This window comes from Otolemur garnettii, unplaced genomic scaffold, assembly GCF_000181295.1.
Source record: "Otolemur garnettii isolate 467f Iridium unplaced genomic scaffold, OtoGar3 scaffold00148, whole genome shotgun sequence".
Classification (NCBI taxonomy): Eukaryota; Metazoa; Chordata; class Mammalia; order Primates; family Galagidae; genus Otolemur; species Otolemur garnettii.
The window spans coordinates 2,917,094-2,941,945 of NW_003852543.1; the positions used below are offsets into that span (position 1 = coordinate 2,917,094).

The 24,852-nt window shown below is 49.5% G+C and overlaps 1 protein-coding gene across 4 annotated transcripts in view; it reads left to right on the top strand.

The window, feature by feature from the left end:
* Window positions 1-1,847: 1,847 nt before the first annotated feature.
* The window catches only part of MAL (mal, T cell differentiation protein), a 24,414-nt gene continuing 1,409 nt past the window's right edge, over window positions 1,848-24,852 (top strand). The window contains exons 1-3 of one of the 4 annotated variants that reach the window (XM_003799260.3): window positions 1,848-2,019; window positions 21,177-21,344; window positions 22,256-22,381. In XM_003799260.3, coding sequence (XP_003799308.1) covers window positions 1,927-2,019; window positions 21,177-21,344; window positions 22,256-22,381 — 387 coding nt within the window. In that variant the 5' untranslated portion in view covers window positions 1,848-1,926. The remainder of the gene's footprint in view (window positions 2,020-21,176; window positions 21,345-22,255; window positions 22,382-24,852) is intronic. The other 3 variants (XM_012811030.2, XM_023518819.1, XM_023518820.1) reach the window with 3 other exon arrangements.

Here is a 24,852-nt window from a genome sequence, read left to right on the forward strand (position 1 = left end):
TTCTAATGTGAAGGCAGTAGATGAGCTAATACAAGGGAGGTGGGGGAGTACAGGACTGAGCAAGTTGGGAGAGGGGAGGAGGAAGGTGGATGGGGGGTCATGGTGTATGACACACCTCTTGGGGGCCAGACACAATTATAAGAGGGACATTATCTAACAAATGCAATCAGTGTAACCTAATTCTTTGTACCCTCAATGAATCCCAAACAATTAAAAATATATATTTAGGAAAATACAAAAAATATTTTAAAAATAAAATAAAATAAATTTGAAAAAAGAATTGATAGAAACGTCATGTTTTCTAACTAATATATACCACTAGAAAAATTGCCAAGCAGCTTTGGCTGGATTTGCTTGAGGTCACTTCAGCTTCTGTTAGCTGTGGCTTTCTGTGGCCACCTTGCTTTCAGCACTGTTACTACCACTGTCTCCTCAGGAGGAAGATGTCTTGTCAGTGGCCACTGGGTCCAACTATAAAATGCTTAAGGTGGATGAGGATCTAGGGGAGGGCCCCTGACAATCCCACAGCCCCCTGCGTCCAGGAGGTCCTGCTCTGGGGGCCTGGAGGGTGCTTACACAGTGGTATTACAATGGCAGGCCACAAGGGCTGGCACTTCACCCAGGCCCAGTGAAATTTTCTCACTTGAAATGCCTGGTCCCTTCCCATAAGCAGTTAGAATGGGGAGCTCATAGACGTGGATTTTTCTTTTGAAAATTATGTCCAGGAACGTACTTTACTCCACATTGCCTGGGAAGGAAGAGTTGCTGTGCAGAGGGAAGGGGTGAGGGAGCCACAGGAGCGAGGGGAGCCCCTTGCCCTGCTAGCAGCGTCTGTCTGGGGGTGAAGCCAGAAAAGCCCTGGGGAGTCTGAGTTGGAGGCCGAGGGGTCATTTTCTTTCTCGGCATGAGAGAATCTGAACTGGGGCAGATTTCAGGCTCTTGTAAACATAGGAGAAAACTTGGCAATAACACTATTAATACTAAACTAAAATAAACAAGCAACTACTGGAGTGTGACATTTATTTTAAGACAAAGGAAACAGAATAAAGAAATAATGGTGCAGAAACAAACGAAAAAACAGGCAATCAAAAGACATGGGGGGAGAGGAGTCGTCCCATACACGGAAGTGTCAGGATTCTCACTGGTGTGTACCAGTGAGAATAAATCTCTGGTAAAACCCCTTCCTTTCTCATGGATTCAATGCAGAACCGCCCTAGCATCGCCACCACATGAGGCTGTCATTGCTGCCTACTGTCAGGCACGCACGCAGCACCTGCCCCTCCCCGACCCGCACCAAACAGCGCTCTCCCCTCCCACCCTACATACGTGGTGCCCAGCTCATAGTTGGAGGAAGGTGGGGAGAAAAGTTTCGTGGCCAGAGCCCGGCTCAGTTCAGCCTGTGGTGGCGGTCAGGACTAAAAGCCTGGGCGCAGAAGTCGGGCTCATTAACGCACCCAGCAGAAAATGAGGGAGACCCAACCTAAGACTTAAAGCAAAGGTAACCCGAGAGTGCCACAGAGGGAAGGCTAGGGCCAGCTACTGATGGTTATCTTTCTTAAGGGATGGCGATCACCCGCAAAGCGTGCAAAGCAGAAGAACCTCGCCCAAGTGGCTTTGCCATGCTTCCCGCAGGAGGTGGTACCCAGGGGTCGGACGCAGGAGTCGGCCCCTGTGGGCAGCTCCACACGCCCTCAGTGCGCCCTCAGTTTGGTTCAGGGTGGCGCCAGCGGCTCTGGGTCCGGTCCCCTGGGGCTGGGGGCGGGGCGGGCTGCGTCCGGGGCTCCTCCCTCTTCTGCCCCCAGCTCCCCTGCTCTTAACCCGCGCGCGGGGGCACCCAGGCCACTGGGCTCCGCGGAGCAATCCAGAGGTCAGCGCCGATTCCAAGCCGCGTGCGTCCTGTCCCCAGGCCGACGCCAGCACGCCGCCATGGCCCCGGCAGCGGCGTCGGGTGGCAGCTCCCTGCCCAGTGGCTTCTCGGTCTTCTCCACCTTCCCCGACTTGCTCTTCGTCTTTGAGTTTGTGAGTGGCTCGTGCGCCCCGCGCCCAGACCGGGGGAGGGATGGGATGGGCCGAGCAGCGCGCGCTATCACGGAGACTCCGCACGGCTGTCGCGGCTGGATGTGCAAGCCGCGCAAGTCCTGGGAGGGTTGGGGTAGCGGGGACAGGGTGAGGTGGCTGCAACTACAAAGTCCCCCTCCTACCTTCTGGACAGTTGTCCCCTTCTAGACCAACAAAATGGGGGGAACAGTCTCCAGGACTGCGATAGAAAACCAAATTCTCGGCCTGTGTCGGATGATGGAAGTGGGCCAGGCAGGGTCCATTCTTTGTGCGCTGGTTCCAAAGCTGCGTGCAGGACCCGCTTCGCGCCAGCGGGGCAGAGGAAGCTAGTCGCAGTGCCCTCTGCACCTGTCAGAGAGCAATGTCCTATAGAAGTGCCCCCGCTTTTCTGGGGAGAGAACTTCGTTTTATAAAAAAAAAAAAAAAACAACAAAAAAAACCCTAAGTTTTGAAAACCCGGGGTTGGAAAACGAACGAAACGAAACCAGATTAGTCTCTTCTGGCCTTTTAATGTTTCTAAACAGTGAACCTATTTGTGACAAATTTGATCTGAAAATAAGGAAATAGAGGCCCTAATTTGCTCCACTGCAGTAATTCTGCCCTGTGTGGGGGATGTGGGGGGGACACGCGAGAGCCGTGTGCGTCCCTTGGCTGACCTTGAGCTGTCGGGAGGCCTCTGCACCTGCAGTCGTGCCTTGAGCCCCTGCCTGTGGCTGTGGGAAAGCGCTACCTACTGTGGGTTTTTGATAAAGTGCTCACTGTGCCCCCAGGCTTCAGACTGTCCTCTGCCACAACTCCCCAGAGGCCTGGGAGGCGTGTGCTTTATTTACCCTGTGGGTGTGGTGCGTGCAGTCCCAGGAGTATCTTTTCCTGTGCTCTCACCGCAGAAGCATGGAGAGTTGGTTGAGAAAGAAAACGCTGGAATCTGAATGTTTAAAAACTAGACCCCAGGTTCCTATCACCTGATTGGAGGGGGGAGGGTGTGAACACAAAAGGGAGCAGGCTCTACCATCCATGAAGGACTTGGGGGAAGGTGCAAAAAGAACCAAGATTCCTGGTAGCAGGGGTGTCTGTCATTGAACTTGGGGTGAGAGGTGGGTTGAGCCCAATCCTGGGTATATCCAGTGACTTGATGATGGCTGCAGCCCAAGAAATGACTTTTAGAAAAACCCCTATACACCGCTCAGCCCAGATCCACCTTTATAGATAGGGACCCAGGCCCAGAGTGGGGAGGAGACTTTCCCAAGGGCAGCCTACTTTCCAGTCTCTCCAGGTTCCTTCCATGTTCCAGGTTACCAGCTGAGTGCATGTGCCTCACTTACATGGCAGATGCAGGACCCCTCCCGGGGCTGGCTCATACCCTAGAGCACTCACTGGATTGTTCTTTCCACCAAAGTTTCATCATGATGATTCTCTTTATCATCTATTAGCCCATGTTTGCCCAAGGCTGCATTTCCAAAAATGATTATAGAGCGTCCACAACCTGGGAATGAGTAATGGGTGGTTCCTTCACAGCTTTACAAAGAGGTATTTCCAAAGGCAGTTTCATGACCAAAGAGATGATGTCTTACAGAGAGATGTGATGGGGCAGAGTGGTTTTGAAGCAAAAAAAAAGTGCTTAGTGTCTCTTAAATTGCCCTGAGTGACTTACCCTGACTTTGTAGCTGTTTGGGAAGCATTGTAACAAGATCCAGGAGAGTGTGTTAGTTGGGCTTTGTGCTTCTGCAGAAGATTCGCATATACCTCCTTCCTCTTGCCCTCAAGAGAGCTGGGTTCAAGTGGTGCAGGTGGGTGGTCCTGGCTTCACAAAAAGGACAGCCACCCAGGCTCTTTCTGCCTCCTGTGAGTGGTTTAGGCTGGGGGGAGGAGTGCCCCGGAGGGTAGGAACAGCCCAACCAAGCAGGGTGATCTGATTTGCAGGGGAGGGGACAGGAAGCTCCCACTTAACCCACCAACCCCACAGAGAGAGGTGGGGTGTGGGAAACCTCTGAAACACCAATTAGTGAAAACGTACTCTTTCAGTGGGGTTTTGTGACCTTCAGTATTAGAGGCTTCCTGAAGAAATAATTCTCACTTGCACAGAACACTACCCTCTCAGCTGTCTTAGAAGTTGTTTCTCCTCCATCTCAGCTCTGTTCCCCCATCCCCTCTCCCCACTCCCTGAGAGGCCCGATGCAAACAGATTGTCTCCTCTGGATCTCTTCCTTGCCCCCCCAGATAGGTGTGGGTTCACAGGGTACCTGGGAGAGAAGAGGAGAAAGCTGACCCAAGCCTTCAAGTTTTCCTCTGCATGGATTATAACTACAAAGCTGAGATTTGATATATGGAGGGAGTAGAGAATAAAAGGGCTGGAGGAGGCACTGGCCATCCTAGGAGGGTTTTCTTTTTTCCTGAGAAATCGATAGGTAAATTATTTTATTTTATTTCATTTCATTTCATTTCATTTCAATTACAGATTAATATGAGGGTACCAATAATTAGATTACATTGTTTGCGTTTGTTAGGTAAAGTCCAAGGTGTAGTGGAGCCCTTCACCCAGGAGGTGTGCCATACACCCCTTACACCATGCTCCTTAGGTGAGAACTTACCAATGCCCCTGTCCTCCATGCCCCTTCCCCACCCCCCTTGAATTTAATTGTGTTTTTCCCTTGTGTGGGTAGGTAGTTGTTCATCTACTGGTTTCATATTAGTATTGAGTACATGGGATATTTGCTTTTTCTTGTGATACTAAGGAGAATGTTCTTCAGCTCCATTCAGGTTAATATAAAAGATGTAAAGTCTCCACCTTTTTATGGCTGAATAGTATTCCACGGTATACATATATCACAGTTTATTAATCCATTCATGTGTTGATTATACATCTTCCTGATTGTGAATTGAGCTGTGATAAACATTCTAGTGAAAATGTCCTTGTGGTAAGATGATATTTTTTTTCCTTCTGAGTAGATACCTAGTAATGGGATTTTGGGATCAAATGGAAGGTCTACTTACAGCTCTTTGAGGAGTCTCCCATGGGTTTTTTTTTTTTAATTAAGGAATATTAAAGCTCAGTAACAAAAAGACAACCCAATTAGAAAATGGACAAAGGACTTGAACAGACCTTTCTCCAGTGAAGATATACAAATGGCCAATAAGCACATGAAAAGATGCTCAACATCATTAGTCATTAGAAAAATGAAAATAAAACCAAAAAAGATACCACTTAACACCCATTAGGACCGTTACCATTTTTAAAAAAAATAGAAAATAACGCAAATATAATTAAAAAATGAAAATAAGTTTTGTCCAGAATATGGAGAAATTAGAACCCTTGTATGTTACTAGTGAAAATGTAATAGGTACTCAAAAGATTACCCTATGACCCAGCAATTCCGCTCCTAGGAATATAATCAAAGGATTTAAAGCAGGGACTCAAGTACATGAACATACGTGTTCAGAGCAGCAATACGCAACTGGTGGAAATCGCCCCAAAGTCCCTCAACAATGAACTAAACAATGAAGTACTGACGTATGCCACAAAGTTGATAAACCTTGAAAACCCTATGTTATATGAAAGAAACCAGGCACAAAATTTATTTACATAAAATATCCAGAATACACAAATCTGTAGAGACAGAACACCAACTGGTGGCTTTCCAAGGTTTGGGCGTGTGGGGAGATGAAGAGTATTTGCTTCGCACAACACCACGAATGTACTAAATGCCACTGATTTCGTTAATTTAAAAGTGGTTGGTTTGATAATTTGTAAATTTCACCTCCATTTTAAAAAACCTAAGACCTATTGCAATTACTTTAGAAGACCATATAATACTTTAATAGGCATCCACATAATTATTGCCCAACTTTGTCCAATCTTAATCTTTTACCTTATTTGCTTTTTAGTAGTAAGGAATTAGGCCTTGTCAGTTGGCAATTTAAGCCCCCTGGACATCATTCTGTTATTTTATTCTCTTTCCCACTCCATCCTCAGGCTGAGTGTGGTGTCCATCACTCTCAAGCACAATTTAGGCTTTTCAGGCGCACATCATTCTGAAATCCAAATGGCGTTATTTTACGCGGTTTTGCACTTTCCAAAAACAGTGTCATGCTGGTCACATCCTTCTGCAACATGCTTTCCAGGCACCCCTATGTTTTGAGATTTGTACATGCTGGCATTGTTTATCCATTCTCTGTTAATAGACATTTTGGCCATTTCCAATTTGTTACCTTTAGCTATTACGGATGGCATTTCCCAGGACATTCTCCTATTTGCCTCTGTAGTTAACATGTTGGAATTTTCTTCCAGAAATGCATAGAAGATTTGACTTGACGGGTCATAGGGATATATACTTTCGTTTTCCCAGAAGTTACCCCATTACTGTCCAATTTTCCCACCCCAGGAGTGGATTAACTAAGAAACTGAAGAAGTTTAATTAAATTCAAGACCTCTCACTTAGGTCCCATCCAAGACCCTGCCCAATTTGTATTCTTGTGTAAAGAAGGTCCCCAAATTGTATAAGCTTCAGGCTAACCCGGACCTTCCCTGGCTCCCACCAGCAGCTTATGAAAGTCCCCATTGTTCCTCTTCACTTGGTAGCGTCAGACTTTATAATTTTCTCCTAGTCCAGTGGGTGTGAAAAGCGTGATTATTTTTTAAATCAGTAGCCCAACAAGTTGTTCATGACTCACAGATCAGATTCTCATGCCTGACCTCCCAATAGCCTGGGGGGTACACATGTGCTAGGCTAACAGGGTGGAACCCCCCTGCACCTCTGCAGGAGAGGGACAGCTCACTGGAGCAGGTAAGGGTGGCAGCTCAGGGTGGGGCATGGTAACCTCACTTTGGGCCAGCACCCCTATCCCAGAGCTCCTGACGTCTGAAAGCAGCAGGGTCCTCACAGGAAGAGGAAGGCAGGCCCAAGTAGGCATGCACCCCCACCTTTTTGTGAAGCTGTGCTGCTGTCACAAGTGATGTCACAGGTGTACCCCTATAGAAGCCTGGGCTGAAATGTCTAATATTAGCCATCCCTTCCCGCAACGACTCAACCTAGGGCTTTGCTTCTGGCCTGTTCCTCTGCAAAAAGTACCCACCCAGTGAGGGGTTTTCCTTTCGGATCCAGTCTCTGTCTCCTGCTCCTCCTCCTTTCTTCTAAGCCAGGGGCTTCTTGACACTCGGCCACCATTCAAGGAACAGGAGAGTCACAGCAAATGTTTTCTGTCTCAACTGTGGCCGTGGCCAGCAGGACTTTTCCCACCTTATCAGAACTTGTGAAGGAAGTGTCTAAAGACAAGTGATGAGATTAAGGACCCCCTCCTCCCAGCCTGTAAAGGAGGTGGGGTTGGCACTTTGGAGACAGAGTCTACTGTGCTGCCCAGGCTAAAGTGCAATGGTATTAGCCTAACTCACAGCCACCTCAAATTCCTGGGTTCAAACAGTCTTCCTGTCTTAGCCACTACAGGTGGCTATCACAATGCCTGACTAATTTTATTCTGTTTTTAGTAGAGACAGGGTCCTATTCTTGCTCAGGCTGGTGAGCTCCTGAGCTCCAGGGATCTGCCCACCGTAGCCTCACAGAGTGCTAGGATTACAAGCATGAGACACCACACTCAGCCAAGAGATAATTTCTTGGGCAAGTGTGTGCTAGGAATGCCATCCACTCTCCAGGAGCAGACTTCTCCTCTGTGCCTCAGGAGCATGGGGGTGGGGGACAAAAAAGAGTAGTGTCACATTTGGGGGTGAAGTGGGGTGGGGGACCCACCTGAAATTGGTTTGCAGTTTTGACTCTTATAGTAAACTGGACATAGTAATTATTAAAAGGGCGCCTCTTCTGTGACCCAAAGTGACTATACTTCTTATTATTTAAGAATAACCAGACAAATCCTGGGACCAGCCCTAGGATTTTACCTGGCTGGGGAAGGGCTGGCCCCACAGAGCTAGGGTTGGGCTGAAGGATGATAAAGCACTTTTGTGTTGAGTAGTCCACGTTCTGGCTACATTGAGAAGGGAGTGGGAGGACACCTAGGAGACAAGAGATGTGGAATCACAGAAACCTGATTTTCAGAGGTAGGAGGAAACTGAGGCTCAGAGAGGGTGTGGCTTGCCTAGGTTGCTGGGTCTCCAGGGCCCCAGGAGCACTTCTTGTGGTGATAGCAGGTGATATCTGTGCTCTTGCATTCACCCAAACTCCTCAATGAACTTTTGCTTACAACAGAAGCCTGCCCACCTGTCAGCCCTGGACGAGGTGTGGGTCCCTCCTTTCCCCTCACAGAACCAAGTGGCCACAGAGAGCCACTGGGGAGCTCCCTCTCCCTGGACCTTCTTGTCAAAAACACACCCTCCAGGTTCTGAGTCACTAGGGCCAGGGAGAGGCCAAGAATCTGCATTCGATAAGCACTGCACACCCTCCATTGATCAGTGAGAGCTGGAGTGGTCATCTGCAGGTCTGGCCATCCCCTTGACATTTTCATAGAAAAGTCAGAAGAGTGGAAATAGGTCTTAGTAAGAGGCCAGGACAAGGAGCCAGGTGCTCTGAGATTCCCATGGGTTCAGGCCAGGGACCTCTGCTGTCCTTGGGAAAATTTTTCTGCTGCCCCCGCCAGGAGCCTCCTCAGCAGTCACCAGAAAGTGGGGCTCCTTGGCCAGTACTGCACGGTGACTGCTATTTGCTCCTGGCCCTGTCCCCTCTCTGTAGCTATTTAGAGAGGAGTACTGCCTGATACTGCTGGGGTTTTCTCCTTTCCTCCTCTCCTAAGGGAGAAGTGTTTCAGGTAGAGGTCTCTCAGGAGTTTGTTAAAGTTGAGAAGTGACTTTTCCAGTTTTTCAAGCACTAGAGGCTGCTTTGATCAGGAGGCAGTGACTTGGAGCTGTCTTTTGGAAGCTGCTAAGTGTGGGGATGGGGCTCAGCTCCACAGGGTCAAACATGTATCATCACAACTGAGCAGTACTTTAAAAAATTACCTTTAAGCTCCTCCTAAGTCACTCACCCATCTACTTTATAAGAATCGGGGAATGCCCGTATCCTTTCAGGAGTGAGGAGGTAGACCGAAATGCTACTGCCGGGGAGAACTCACGCTCAGGGTGCCAGGAACAGATGCTGACTGTTTGCACCTGCACAGGCCAGGCCAGCCAGCCACTGAGAGAGCACGTTGTGCCACTGGCCCAGGCCAGTTCTGTGCACACTTATGAGTGGCTGCCTTTGCTCAGAGGCCAGGACATAGTCCTGAGAGAAAAGGCTAGAGGAGGGGAGGGGACTGGGGTCTGCCTGGCCCTGGGATGGAGCCAGTCAGTCTGGAACTAGATAGGGCAAGGGGCTGACTCCTCAGATTCAGCACTGAGTCCCCAGCTTTCTAGCACAGGGATATGGTTCCAGGATGGTCCAGTCTCAGTCCCTGGACATGGTGCTTTGGACTAATAGTCACCAGGGGCAGGTACAGATAGGCTATCCCCATAAGTATTCCCTTCTGGTGCTGATGGATGTAAGGTCAGTGGATATCAGCCCCCTTCATCCTTGAAGTGGGAACACCATGGGGCATGTGGCCAACTCCTTCTCACGGGGTTCAGATTGTTCCCAGGAGCATGGAACATGGAGCAGGTCCCTGCTGGCCTCTAATCCTGGGGGGTCCAAATTGCCTTCTACACTCTGGTGGGAAGGTTTGGCTTCCATTTGGCTCCTGGCTGGGCACCAGCAGCCTAACTATTTCCTAGGGTAATGAATGTACCCGCATTCCGCCGCTTCTCTGCCACACTTCACCCTAGACTGTCTGCCACTCCGCCTCTTTCGTAGCTAATGTTCTACCTGGCTGAGTCAAAACAACCCCAGTATGGAATCATTTTAATGCCCCAAGGCCCTGGGGCCTGAGAAAAATATGTCAGAAATTTAAAGGAAAGCCTTGTTGATACAGGATTCCCCCCCCCCATTCAAGCCTGGACAGGGGACCCCAGTTTTCCTAGGCTTGATCAAGTTCAAGGGAACACCCTGACCTTTTGCCCTGAGCTGGAGGGACTGTATCCTTTGTCAATAACACTCATTAACATTGAAAACGTGCTTCCATCTGCCAAGTCCTGGCCAAATGTAATTCTCAAGACCTAATGCCCCTAGATAAAAGAGCCCACTTAGAGACTCCCCAGTTAGTTTAGTTCTTTCCCCCTTCCAGAAGCTCTGGTGCTTTTTACTTCTTTTGTTTTCCTTTCTAACTTCTAATAAAGCTCCTATTTTACCACTGATCTGTGGTCCGTGGGTTCATTCTTCGAATCCCCGAGACCAAAGACCTATTGAAGAGCAAAATTCCTGTATCACTGTGAGCAGCCATAACACATCCATGTCCATCAGTGGAAAGAGGAAGGCCCAGGGCTCCCCAGCCAGTCTCAGCTGCCTGAAGTTCCAGGCCAGAGCCCCAGATTCCTGTGAGAATGCAGGGAGGGGAAGGGGGCCTGGGAAGAGGAGTGAAGTCCTAGATCCAACTTCCAAAGGGGTGGGCACTCTAAGGGCAGGGCAAATGGGGAAGGACAGGAGATGTCATCCCCCAGCCTGCTAGTGAGAGGGCAGGGTCACAGTGGGGCAGAGGGGGGCAGGAACTGCAGGCCTGTGTACATGGAAGAGGGAGTGACATCCTTCCACGTCCGTTTGATCTTTGGCTTGTGTATGGGTCGTGATCACAAACACTGCCATTCTTTTCCTCTGAAGGAACAGAGCCTATTCAGACTCTGGCCCTGTGGAGGCAGGGGAGGGAGAAGTCCCCTCCTAGTCACCTCCTTTGCAGCTGTCTTCTAGTCCAGAACCACGGGCTCCCATCTCAGCATGAAGACTAATGGGCCATCCTCCCCTCTTCCCCATGTTAATATTCTCATGGCCATTTCCAAAGCCCACACTAGGCACGGGGGTGCAGGAGGTAATTCATGATAAACTGCTGGTGGGACACCATGGGTAACTGCTACCCCATATAAACCCAGACCTGGGCTCTGGAGTCAAGCTGGCTTGTCAGAGCTGACACCCAGCAGCTGAGGGAATGTGGGCAGGCAATGGTGTCTCAGTAAAATGGGAATGTGCCGACCTCAAGGATTGCTGTGAGGATTAATTAAGTGCAATACACAAAAAGTTCTTAAAACAATACTATGCACACAGGTACTACTCAATAGCTATTAAATGCAGTTTTTATTAATTAACTGGTTCTGAGATCAACTGGCTTGTCTGTGCCAATGAAGGGCAAACATAGGAGGGAGTTCTAAGACCAATCCATCACCACTTTCTCCTTAGGTGCCCTCTGTACCATCCTCAGGACAGGGGTTGCTACACAGTAAGTGAGTGACATTTGAGATTGGGTAGGCTGTTGAGGGCACAGCTGGCTTGTCCCTGCCACCACTGAGTCCTACATAAACACTACCATCTTGGGGCCTTCCCAACAGCTCTTCTCTCCCTGTGGGGCAGAAGTCAATGTGTCCTCTGCTAGGAGCTGCCCCTGGCCAGAGGGTGTGGTGGCAGCCCTGCCCTGCCTTCTACCCTGGGAGCAGGGTGGTTCTCACCCAGCCAGGCTAGTGCCAGGACAGGTGGGGAAAGGGTTTGGGATTCTTTTTTTTTTTTTTTTGAGACGGAGCCTCAAGCTGTCCCCCTGGGTAGAGTGCCATGGCATCACGCTCACAGCAACCTCCAACTCCTGGGCTCAAGCGAGTCTCCTGCCTCAGCCTCCCAAGTAGCTAGGACTACAGGCGCCCTCCACAACGCCTGGCCATTTTTTGGTTGCAGCCGTCATTGTTGTTTGGCGGGCCCGGGCTGGGGATTCGAACCCGCCACCTTAGGTGTATGTGGCTAGCGCCTTAGCCGCTTGAGCCACAGGCGCTGAGCCAAGGGTTTGGGATTCTTAATGTGACAGAAATTGTTGCATCTGCCTGCAGGCATAGACACCAATTACCATTGAGCCTGGATTTAACCTTTCAAAACTGATTTGTCATCTATGTCGTCGGTATATCTACTGTCTGGAAGAGCATTGGTTCAGGAGGAGGCAGCCTCTGGCACAAAAGTGTTCCCTCACCTTCCCCAGTCTATCCTGTCTGACAATTGTGCGGTAGGTTGGGCGCAGCTGGATTTAAGGGGCCTGGTAGAGAGGGAACCACCCAGCTTATGAGTCTTAGGACTCTTTCTAAGACCAGCCACAGACCTTTTTCATTTCATTTGTAGTGAGGTGCATGGGAATGCTGCTTTCTTGGAGATGTCCCCCTGGGCTGGGGTTTACTCATCACCTCCACCTGGAAGGCCACCCTGATAGCACCCCTTCTGGCAGTGAGCACACATCTTGCAGACCCTTGCTTCTTGTTTGTCTCATGCCTACAGCCCAAGTCTGCCCATGTCCCTGGCACAGACCAGGTACTCTGAAACATTTGTTCTCAGAAAGCATTGGTAGAGAAGGACCTAGTGTCACTTCTCCCACCTGGATGACATTTATGAGCCACAAGATGAATCCTTGACCTCAATGACAGACAGAGGCTGAAACTGACAATGACCACTGAGTCCCGAGAGACCCTGGGGATTCCCTAAGAGATCCACCGGGCCCTGGACGGGTGGCTTCTTCCACCTATTGCAGGCATACACCTGTTTTGTTTGTTCACTCACATCACTAACCCACTTGGTGACTCCTGTCAATACTTTTTGTCTTTCTTGCATTTAAGCCACTCCTACCTGGTCTAGCATTTCCACATATTATGTCTTTTATGGGTGGCTTACCTGGTATTTTTCTCGGAACCTCCTGGTTTCTGTTTATCTTGCTGAGTAAAGCCAGTGGGTACAGGTGTGGTCGGTGAAACTTTCCATTCAAATGAGGACATACCTGTCAGAAAGCCCCTAGATCCGTGGACCTGAGAGGCGCTTTTATTAATTGAGGAACTAGGGGCTGTCCTCTATCTAGTGAAGGGGTGTGTATTAAGTCAGCAGTCACATCATCATGCTGGGGGCAGGTGCGATGGGAGAGAAACCCCAAGCGGGGGGCTCTTCCCACTACAGATCACCTTGTGACTATCATTAAGGTCCTGAACTCAGCTCTCATCTCTTTGAATCTCAAATCTTTATTCTCTCTTCACAGAGGATAAAGGCCCCGAGTCCTGGTTTTGCCTTCAGATTAGATCAAGGGACCCTGTATAAGCCTACCTGGGGAGGATTGATGGCCTAATAGGTCCACCTGGGAATCAGAAGCCTGCTAAAGAAAGACTCAGGATGGGATCACAACTGGCATGGGTAAACTGAGTCAGATGCCAGGTCCCACACCACTCCTGTGATGTGCCCAGGGAGTAGCCCCAAAGTTCAGACTCCCAATAAACTACCTTTTCAGCTGGCAGAGGGGGAGACTCTCCATACAGATACTTCTGACCCCTTCCCCTGACTTCTCTCCATGGGGTCAGATGAGGATCCTATGCAAATTACTGCACACTGTCCCTGTCCTGTGTGACAATTTTTTGCTGGTCACCCTTGTTGATACTATCTCCAGGGCCTGAATCTTCCCTTAGTGGACCCAGAACTGCTCCAGTGGGGTCTGGCAGTAGGGTGGTAGGAGGGAGGAGAGGCCGGGGTGGCTCTGTGCTTTGGGGTGTGTCTTTGAATAAGATCTGTCCAGCCCTGAGTGGGACATGAATGAATGAATGAATGAGCCAGCGAGCCAGTAAAGGAAGCCTACTGTCCTGCTGGGGCTGGGCTCCCAACTACAAGTACTGGAGAAACCCCATTATGTCTGCTTCCTCACTTCTCAGACCCATTCTCTGAAAGGAAGAGCCAGAGGACCTTGGGGAAGATTGTAGTATTTAGAGTCTTAGGTCTTCATCTTCCCCATTCCCTCTCTGTGCATATTCATTCTTCCAATACCTGGTGCTGGGCATCCTCTCGAATTCACTCTAGTGTCAAAGCCTGTTGTCCAACAGTGCTATTTCCCTTCCCTGCAGTAGCTCACCCTTAGCCCACACATACGCACACACAGAGGCACACATATACACATCGGTGCATACATACACATGCATATAGGCACATGCACACACAAATACACAATTGCACACAAGAAAATCCCCCCACCCTCTATCTAACTCAGGATGATTACTATTTTAGTCATTCAGCCCTTTCCTGGGCACAGTTATTACACTGGTCAGATCACCTACGCAGAATGTCCTCCTGGCATGAAATAACCCTTGACTGTTATTGCTATATTGCCAGCAACACGAGGGAATTGGTGTTCTTTATGGCCTTGAGAACACCAAAGGGCTTATAGCTCCCGCACCCCTCCCAGCACATGCCCCTCATCTGGTGAGGACAGCTTTTCTTTTCCTTCCTGGGGAGGTGAATTTTGCCACTTGACCTACATGGCAGGATGTCTCAGCGTTTGGGGAACAGCCTATGTTCTGTGGCCAGTTTCTTTTACTTCTCAAGAATTTAAGGCATAAGCTCCTGGGCACGTACACCTTCCAGGGTGCTGCAAGCACACACTCAGAGCTCTTGGGAATTCTGACACTGGGCTCCAGAGGCCACGCCACCACATGTGTAGGTGGAAAAGTCCGAGGGGGAAGACCTCTATGGCTCATGTCTTGGTGTGTCATTGGAAGAATTCCTGCTGGTGGGTACCCTCACCGAACAGAATGGAACTCTGGGAAAACATCCAGAGAATTTGAGCAAGCCGTCTGCCTTGACCTTGGATGCCCAAGTCCTGGAGCAGAAACACTGGGGACTGTGGATGAAGAGTTGTTCTTTCAGCCACATGCAATGGAAACTCCAGATGAATCTCAAGAATGTGCCAGAGAATTCTTTTCCCCCCTTTTATGACCAAGGCTCATTGTTTGAAGGAAGGCTTTCTCAAATCTTTATTCTTTATGCACTTTGTGTTTCCTTCTGCAGAGGCAGACACATTTTTCTCAACTTTTGGTTTCCAGGAAACCAAGGTGTTTCTCTTTTTGATGCTTTTGAGGTTATTTTTAAATTCTGCTTCTCAACAAGTTTTGGCGTGGATAATTGTGCATATTGACATGTAGGCCACTGGAATTTTCACATGATTACAGGTGAGACTTAGCTTCATCTTATGATGGTTGTGACAGAAGACACCCTTGAGCGGTGGCCATAGGACAGCACTCTGCAGATATAACTCATTTCATGATTTCTGTTACTGTTACCATTCAAGTGGAGGGATTGAGATGCTAAATGACTTGCCCAGGGACAGCAGGTCACCCAGCTAGTAAGTGACAGAGCTTCAAACTTGTTAACTCTGGCTTTACACCCTTCACCCACCTAGCCTGTCTTCCATGGATTAATTCAGAAAGAAAAAATGAGAACCTTCTCTGTGCTCATGCAACAGCTCCTCAGGAAATTATCTCCTGTGGGATTTTTTTTCTACAACAACCATTTGAATGGATGTGAGCACTTTGGAAACATTTTGTCCAGTTTTATACAGTATCCCTGGTTCTTATAGAACCTCTGCTCTGCTCAGCACCCAAACTGGACTGAGTGAAACAGGGTGGTCTCCAACCTGGATCACCAGAGGGGCAGGGGCCTCAGATTGCTCATTCACAAAATGATGCTACATCTTGGCATTTAGGAGACACTCAAGGACCAGGTGAGCTTGGGGAGAGACGAGGAAAGGAAAGGAAACTTTAAAGTGACACTGCATACTAAGAGGCCAGGCAGGAGCGGGAGACCAGGGCCCAGCTAGCATTGCGGAGAAGCCAGGCATTGGAGACAGGAGCCATTTCCTCGTCTGCTTGACATGCATGTGTTACCCAGAGATCATGTACAGTCTTATGTTATGAAAATACATTACAAGGCCTTTGGCAAAAAGCCTGGGATGTCCATTGCTTGTCCTGTAACTCTAGCTCTCCCCAATTGAGTCAGACCCTGGAGTGAGTCTTGGGTATTGATGTTTTCTTTAAAGGTGTCCCAGGTGACTTAACATACAGTCAGGGTTGAAGACAATAGTGTTGACTCTGGTTCCACTCCCATTTCCAACTTCGGACTCTGGGACTCAAAGAGAGAGTTCGGCCTATGTGGCTCTCAGGTCAGCCAACCTAGAGACCTATGTCTGACACCACCCTGCCAGGTGCACCATCTCTGTTGTGATGGACAGTGGCCAGGGTACAGGTGGGGATGGTGGGGAGCCTGGTCTGTTGCAGAGAGGCACAGACAAGAATAACATTTTCAGAGTAATTGCCTCAGAGCATTTGCTGCCTGGAGGCTGGAAACCACCTTGAGTTTTCTTGATGAAGGGAAGGGCTTGAACCCTCACCTACCCCCTTGCTCTTGACAAATATTTGGCCAGTGGGGTGCTGAGGCCAGGCTGGAGTGATTGCTGGCTGCCCAGGGGTGCCTTATCTCACTGGGTGCCGGGTGCTGGGCTGCTCTCTGTTTGCTCTCTGTACGCTTAGTAGGTGGAGTGGGGTGGGAACTGGTTCTGGTGCCTGTGATTCACACTGAATCTCGGCTCTCCAGCTCTCCACAGGGCAGGGCATGGAGACTCACCCTCCCGCGAGTCCCATCTCCTGCCACTCCTTGCCCCTACCTCATGCCTAGTTCCTTGGCCTTCTGAAGTCCTAGTGGTAGCTTCAGCATCCTCTGAGCTTGGCATAGGCCCTTTCCTCCCCCTGGGGAGCCACTCCCTGACCCTTTGGCCTAGTTACCCACTAAGTCCATGGCTTCCTTCGAGACTTGACGGATGCCATGCAGGATCCGGGTTGCTTTGTCCCTGGGGGATGCTTGTCAGCCTGCAGTGGAGCAGACTACTTGTTCATCTGTTTTCACTGGGCTATTGGCCTCCTGCTTGAGAAAGATCCTATCCCCAGGTGTTAGGTAGTGCTGGGTGCAATGCCAGACACTTCACACTCACATTCACAGTTTCAGAGAGTTCACACCTGCCCACAACCTGGGGAGACAGCTGCAAATTTACAGGTAGGGAACCAGGCCCCAGAGGCCGAGTCCCTTGCTGCAGCCAATTCGGTCCTCTGAGGACTCCCTAGAGGAATCTGCACATGCTGAGAGGAGGGAGCCTCCACCCATCGCTGCTGTCACAGCCGCCACCGTGTCCTGTGTTAGAGTTCTCACAGCAGCCCACAGGTCTTCTACAGAGAAGACTGGAGCAAAGGGGTGTGCTCAAAGGGATGTGCTTGACTCCGTGGCAAAGCCGGAACAGGAAGCTGTTTCTGCTTCACAGGCATCTGGCTGGGGATAAAATCGCTTCTTGCTCAGACTTGCCTTTTTCTCCTACTCTTCCTGGTCCTCTCAGGGTGGCTCTGCACCTACCCAGTGCCCTCCCCCCACCCCCCACACCCCCCCACATCCCCCTCCTTCCTGCAGGAGCTGCCACCTCACATTCCTCCCTGGGAACCTCCTGGGCAGGGCTATGAGGGGGAGGCCCACCGCCCCCTCTGGGGAGCAAACCCCCTGTGCTCACAGAATGTTACTCTCACGTGACTTGGAACCGAGAATATATTTCGGAGCTGGATGAGGACCAGTGGCCTCCTTCCTGTAAGAATGTCCCTGGGAGCTGAGGTTTTCTCAGCTCTTTCTGGGCTGGAGGCTCAAGAGAGAAGAGACACACTCTCCAGAGCCCCCAAATGGTGGGGGGCAGAGTGGGCCACTTTGAGGGCTGTGATAATAGAGATATTTTGTAAGAGTCCTTGAGAAAGAATGTCTCACCTTGAAGTTATTACGCTAAAGGAAAGAAATTAATCACAAAGCCTGGACCTTACATGGTCCCCTTAGCGTGAAAGTTCAGAATAGGGAAATCTATAGACAGAAAGATTAGTGGCCTGGGGAGGGACAGAGGAGCCATAGCTGATGGGACTTCCTTTTGAGGCGATGAAAATGTTCTAAAATTGACTTGGTGATGGTCCCACATATCTGTGACTATACTAAAAACTACTGAATTGTCACTTTCAACAAGTGAATTGTACAGTCTATGAATTAGCTCTCATTCAAGCTGTTTAAAAAAAGAAAAGGAGAGAATTCCTCCCTGCCATCTCACAGTGAAACCTACTGCTGTAGAGAAACCATGAAAGAAAAAAAGTCAGCCTGTTTTTTAAAGGACCCATTTGCAAGGTGATGCCCCCAGAGGCAGGGTGGGACACCTGCGGACGGGGCTTCCTACCACAGACTGCAGGAATCTGCATGAACGCATGTGTGTGAGAGGCAGAGGGAGAAAGAACACATTTTCCAGGGAGCTGGAACACAGGAAAGCACACACCCAAAATAGGTCAGAGTCTCGCTTAACCTTGAGGCCCTCTGCACGGCTGCCAGGAACTCAGAGCCCAGGCAGTAGCTGCGTCCAGCAGGTAGCACACGAGATTCTATCACAGGCCTCAGAACAACAGCTTCACCCTGACGTTCCTGCCCTCGACCCCTGATCATAGTCCCATTTCAAGCCACGAGGGAAGAATGGAGCTGAAAAAGGCTCAGTGAGCTGACTCTGCAGACCAGCAACCAAGGGCCACGTTCTCAGATTTTGCCGTTTCCAGGTGCCATCTGTGCATTCATTTACCTCCTATGTATTTTACAGTTAATTTATTTCCTGAAATAATGACATCACTACATAAACATAAACAATGTCACTGTCCAGCTTGCATCTGCCTGCCTTTTTTTTTTTTTTGAGACAGAGCCTCAAGCTGTCCCCCTGGGTAGAGTGCGGTGGCCTCACAGCTCACAGCAACCTCCAACTCCTGGGCTCAAGCGAGTCTCCTGCCTCAGCCTCCCGAGTAGCTGGGACCACAGGTGCCTGCCACAACGCCTGGCTACTTTTTTTTTTTTGGTTGCAGCCATCATTGTTGTTTGGCGGGCCTGGGCTGGATTTGAACCTGCCACCTTAGGCACCTAAGGCCTGGTGCCTTAGCCAGTTGAGCCACAGCTGCCAAGCCGCCTGCCTGTGTTCTAATGGAACTACAGACACCTGGCTCCACCCTGAGCGCTTCTTGCTGTAGAACTGAAGAGAGTGAAGGAGGGAATCATTTCCTTTCTGTGGCATTCAGTGGTCCTCAATGCCATGTCTATTGGTTTCTTATAAGCACCCCTGGCCCACCAGGTCCCACTGGGATTCCATAACAGAGTTCTTTCCCCACGACATACAGTCCAAAGTGTTCCTTTGGGGTTTGGCTCACTCAGCTACCAGGAGAGCGAGGCCAGTTAGCTAACTCAGGCACTGATGCACATCTGTATTGGTTCTCCCTGTGTCCCACACAGGGAGGCAGCTGTGTGCAAGGCAGACCTCACTCCCACCACCATCTGCCCAGAGAAAGCAGCATTTTATCTCTAACCAAAGACACCTGTGTTGGTGCTGTGTGCTACAGAGAAGCGGAGAACTCCCTGGGAGCAAATGAATGAGGGACCCTCTCATATTGGTCCTCCTCAGATTGGCAGGAGGGGACAAGACAAAAGACGCTGAGGAGTAGAGTGTCCCTCCTTCCTCCTGCTAGGCGGACATAACCAATCTATCCTTCTGTTTCTCCATGCCACACACCCAAGTCCTGCTTTGCCATGGATGCGCTCGTGTCACTTTCTAAGTGCCCATTGTGGAAAAGGCCAAGCAATTTCTTTGATCTTAAATGCAACTGTGCATGAAATCTACACTCTTATTCTATGGTGTTCTAAGGATTTTTAGGTAATCAGTTTTGCTCCAGTTCTGATAAGGTGTACAGTGTGTCCCACAGCTCTGTCACACGCCTCAGGCAACCTGGGATCCATTAATCAGCAGAAGAAGTGATCTGGCCAGAGATGCCCATCTCCTGTTCACTTGCCATGACTTGGTTTTGATAAATCCAGATTTCTTCGTGAACTGATTTTTCTACCAAATGTGATTCCCTCCTGCTGCTCCTCAGTCAAGAGAACACCTGTGGAGCCAGTGGTACTTTTTACTTAGAAAGTGGGTGGCAGCAGGCCCAAGGAACTAGGGTCAAGTTGTCACGTGAGTTCATGCAAGGGCAGCCCTGTCCTCAGCCCCTGCTCAGAAGATGGTGCCAAGCTCTGTAGTACCTCAGAGGCCTTTGGCTGCTGCAAAGCCACCTCCACACGTGCCCAGCACACTCCAAGCCCAGCCCACATCTGAATGGGAACAGGTGGAGGAGACTGAGCCGATTTCCCACTGGAGTGAAGAGGAGAGGGGAAGAGAAGTCCAGAAAGTCTCAGCCAGGGGTCGTGTATGTGTGTCCACAGCGAGGAACATGACTGTGCCGCTGAGGGGTATTTCTGGCCCTGCATCTGTCCTTGTGCTTATCTTTGAAACACGGGGCTCACTGGCTCTGGGACAGACATCAACGGGATGTTTCCAGATATTGACAGGAGGAGTGAACTTCCTTCCCACCTGTCCATGGCTGCCTGAGGAGACAGGGCTGACCTGGGCTCTCTCTACCCCATCCCCAACTCTGATAGAGCACTTCTTGGTCTGAAGGATATAAGGACTCAAATCTCAATTTTTTTTTTTTTTTTTTTTGCAGTTTTTGGCCAGGGCCGAGTTTGAACCCACCACTTCCGGTATATGGGGCCAGTGCCCTACTCCTTTGAGCCACAGGCACTGCCCCCTCAATTTTTTACCTGTGTATGTGTGTGTGTGTGTATGTAGAGAGAGAGAGAGAGAGAGAAGAAAGAATGAAAGAAAAGAAAGAAAATACTAATGCGAATAACACAGTGTGGGTAATTTGTTCAGGCAAGTTAAGACCAAAAGACCCTGCTGTTTGCTGCCACTGCATAAAATAAATATTTCAATATCAAAGCAGGTAGGAAAGGTAGAATCTCAGAAGTCTTTCCAATACTGGGTGACATTAAATCCTTTCTTGAAATGAGCTAGTTAACTTCCATGTGCCACAGTTTCCTCAACTGACAAATGGGCAGTACTTTGTTTATAGGGTTGTTCTGAGAATTAACTGACTTAATATTAGTAAAATGCTTAGGATAGTGCCTTGGCATATAAGTGTTTGTTAAATTAAAAAATTAAAACTGTATTTAAAATACATATGACATCAAGGGGATCAGAGAGGATGAGATTGGAGATCCAGCCTAGGGCCTTGGTGGGGATAAAGGGTCTTTTTTGATGGTGAAGATGCCTCTCTTCTGTACCTGACAGCCCAGTGTGGCCGCTGGGTCTGGGCCCTTCCAGGCTTGGGCTCTCCTCTGGCCCGACACTCACCTTTGTCTCCTCCCCTGCAGGTCTTCGGGGGCCTGGTGTGGATCCTGATCGCCTCCTCCCACGTGCCCATTCCCCTGATCCAGGGCTGGGTGATGTTCGTGTCTGTGTTCTGCTTTGTGGCTACCACCACCCTGCTCATCTTGTACATAATTGGCGCCCATGGTGGGGAGACTTCCTGGATCACCCTGGTGAGTGGGTGATACCCAGCCCAGGGTATCTGTGGAGGGTAGGCCAGCATGACCCTTGCCCTGGGAGGCTGGGTGAAGTTGCCATGTTCCCAGGTAGAAGCTGGCTTGGAGAGGTAGAGGCAGAGGCTGAGACGTCCACTACAGGGTCTCACTGGGCCAGCTCTGTGTGCTCCTGCCGGACTGTCTTTTCCAGGGATAATCAGCTGCCCACCCCTCCCCACACCACCTGCACCTGCTGGGTGCCTGTTGGCCCATTCCATTATCCAGGAGGCTGTTTCAGTCCCGGGGCAGCAATGTCCTGGCGGCTGACCAAGGTTGCCACTCCTGGTGGTCAGACCACAATTACTGCCAGGCTTCTCAGCCTCTGCTGTCTGTATAAATTCTGCCATGTGAAAAGGATAAAACTTACATGTGGGACACCTGGCCACTGCCTCTGATAGAGAGCTGGGGACCCTTTGGCTGGGCCTCTCACTCTCACAGGGCCTCCCACTGAGACTTTTGAAGTCACTTCCAAATCTCAACTATACAAAACCTTGCTTTAGTACTTTTTTGCTTCTAAATATACAAGGAGCCTATAAAAACAAAAATCAACAAAACAAAACAAAACAAAACAAACAAGAGTGGAAATGGCCTGGGCCTCTCCCATCCAGCCCTAGTCAGTGAGGCCACATGTGACACTTCCCAGGGACATAACCAGCTTCTGCCTGTGACATCTCTTGCTGCTGGGCTGTGCTGGGTAAGAAGATCTATGGGGGGAGGGAGGGGTAAGATTCCAAGGGAGTGGCAGGAGGCAAGGAAGGGGCGTAGCCATGCAGGGGTTGGTTGCTGTGGCCCTCAGCTGCTCGCATCCCCACATCTGGGCCAGGGCACCTCTCTCTCCCCACCTCACTGACACCCTGTGTGACCTGCAGGACACCACCTACCACTGCATCGCTGCCCTGTTTTACCTCAGCGCCTCAGTCCTGGAAGCCCTGGCCACCATCTACATGCAAGATGGCTTCACCTACAAATACTACCATGAAAACATCTCTGCTGTGGTGAGTCCCACTTCCTGAGGCAGAGGCTCTGGGCAAAAGGCTGCCCAAGCCCTCCTTCTTTCTTCAGTACACTAACTTTTGAATGAAGTCTAACCTTTCCTTCCTTTCTGAAGCAACAAAGACCCCCTGAGTCTGGGCAGGACTGTGACACTCAGTCCTAGTGCCTGAGCACTCTGTGAACAATCCTATTGAACTCTCACAACAACCCTGTCACATGGGGTCATTAGACCCATTTCACAGATGGAGAAGCAGGGCACAGAGAATGTGTGTAACTGGCCCACCATCCATCACCACCAGTCATCAGATATCAACACCAGAGAATGTGTCCCCCCAATCCTAGCACCAATTTAGAGCCATGAATCCGGCCTCTTGGACCACTGACTCCCCCTAAGTATACTTCCACTGAGGCATCCACACAGGGGCAAGTGCCCTGAGGCTGGGGGTAGATTTTCTTTTTAATGGAATGGATCAGAATGACAGGGAGTAAGAAGAGACTGTCTTATTTTATAAAACATTTTTTCAGAGTTGCATGTGTGGGCCCTTGCACCAGGATCCTAACTAATAATGTCAAGTGTGTTTCTAACCATGGATATTGTTTCAAAAATATGAAAAAGTTTCCAGGGGCAGCGCCTATGGCTCAAAGGATAGGATGCCGGCCCCATATACCAGAGGTGGCAGGTTCAAACCTAGACCCCAGCCCAAAAAAAAAAAAAAAAAAAAGTTTCAGAAATTGCACCCCTCAGATTTCTAGGTGGTATATGGTGTTAGGTCCTCAAAGCCTTGTCTGCTGGTCTCTGTGTGCCCATCCCCTGCCCTGGGAAGCCACGCACTGCTGCCTACAACCACTTACCTAAACACAGCCCTTCAGGCTCTCTGGCACCCTCCTCAGGTGCCCCACAGTAGGGGAACATCTTCCACAGGGCTGGTGTCTAAACAGTAGCCTGGCCTTGTAGAATCTTGGGCTCCTCCCTCCCTGGGATACTGGTAACCTACTTCTGTAAGCGTCCTTCAGATGATTCCGTGTGAGCTCCTCTCCCAAAAGTGCCTTCTACCTTCCCCACCCCAACCTGAAGGCTTCTCTCTTAAGAGAAGTCAGCAAAGCATTCGAAAATAATTTCCATAAAATTGCTGCAAAGGACGATAGTGAAATGTAGATGGGATGTGGTTAGTGGATCAGCTCTTGATAGAAAAACCTAGATGGGGTGAATTACTGCCCCTGTCCACTGGCAGATCTCTAGTTGAGAACCACCAGCCTCTAGATACTGCACTCAGATTTTAAATTTTTATCAAAATGCAGCATACAGCCGGAGACGTGTGCAGGTTATGGACAGCTTGCTGAATTTTCATAAAGTTAATACCACAGTGTAAACAGCGTCTGGTCTAAGAATCATGACAACAGCTCCCAGAAATCCCCTCTTGTCCTGTCCTGTCACAGTATACCCCCACCACCACCCAGCTTGTGATTCTATCCCCTAGTTCAGTTTTTCTGCCTTTAAACTTCATCTGAAGGAATCATACAGTGAGTATTCTTTTACATCTGGCTTGTTTCTCTCAACCTTATGTTTGTGAGAGTCACCCGTGTGGCTGGGTGTACATGTGGGTTTTTTATTCTCATTGCTGTAGAGTAATTCATTGTAGGCAAGAATATACCAACAGCTATTTATCTATCCTATAATTGATTATGTTCCCACCTTTTTGTTAGTTGAGTTGGATAGACAAGAACATGCCCAGGGAAAGTCAGGAGTGCTAGAATTAAGAATCAGAGTGTTCTCACCAGGCCAGAACTACCAGGATGAAATATGAACCAGGTTCAATGTAACATCTTGCCTTCCCATTCAAAATAGCAACTTTATCAGTATATGGGAAAAAGGCATAGTCATTACTCAGGATTTAGCGCCTAGCCCTGCCCAACCACAACATTTCAGATAGTTTGGAAGGTGGCCAGTCTGGGACGGGGGAGTACAGGAAGGCACCTCAAAAGCTTTCTCACACACCCTGGCCTTTGGAAGCAGCTGGCTTATCTTTGGCCTTGTGGTTCCTAATCAGGACTGAGCTCAAAAGCTGAGCTTCTCCCCCCTCTCCTTTGCTGGGGGCAGAGCTACTTATTGAAGGGATCCCTGGGATTGGCAGAAGTTGACTGCAGAGAGCTGGAGATTTCTGGAGAAATCTGAAAGTTTCTCCTTAGCTATGGTGGGCAATCATGGCAGCAGTTGGGGAGTTTTCTGAGGGGCTAATATATATCCATTCAAGGTGAGGCACGGTGCTCACACATGTAACCCTACCTTTCTGGGAGGCTGAGACGGGTGGATCACCAGGAGTTGGAGACCAGCCTGAACAAGAGCAAGGGCCGATTTCTACTAAAATACAAAAACTAGCTAAGTGTTGTGGCAAGTGCCTCCCAGCTGCTGGGGAAGCTGAGGCAAGAAGATGGATGGCTTGAGCCTGAGTTTGAGGTTGCTATGAGGTGTGAC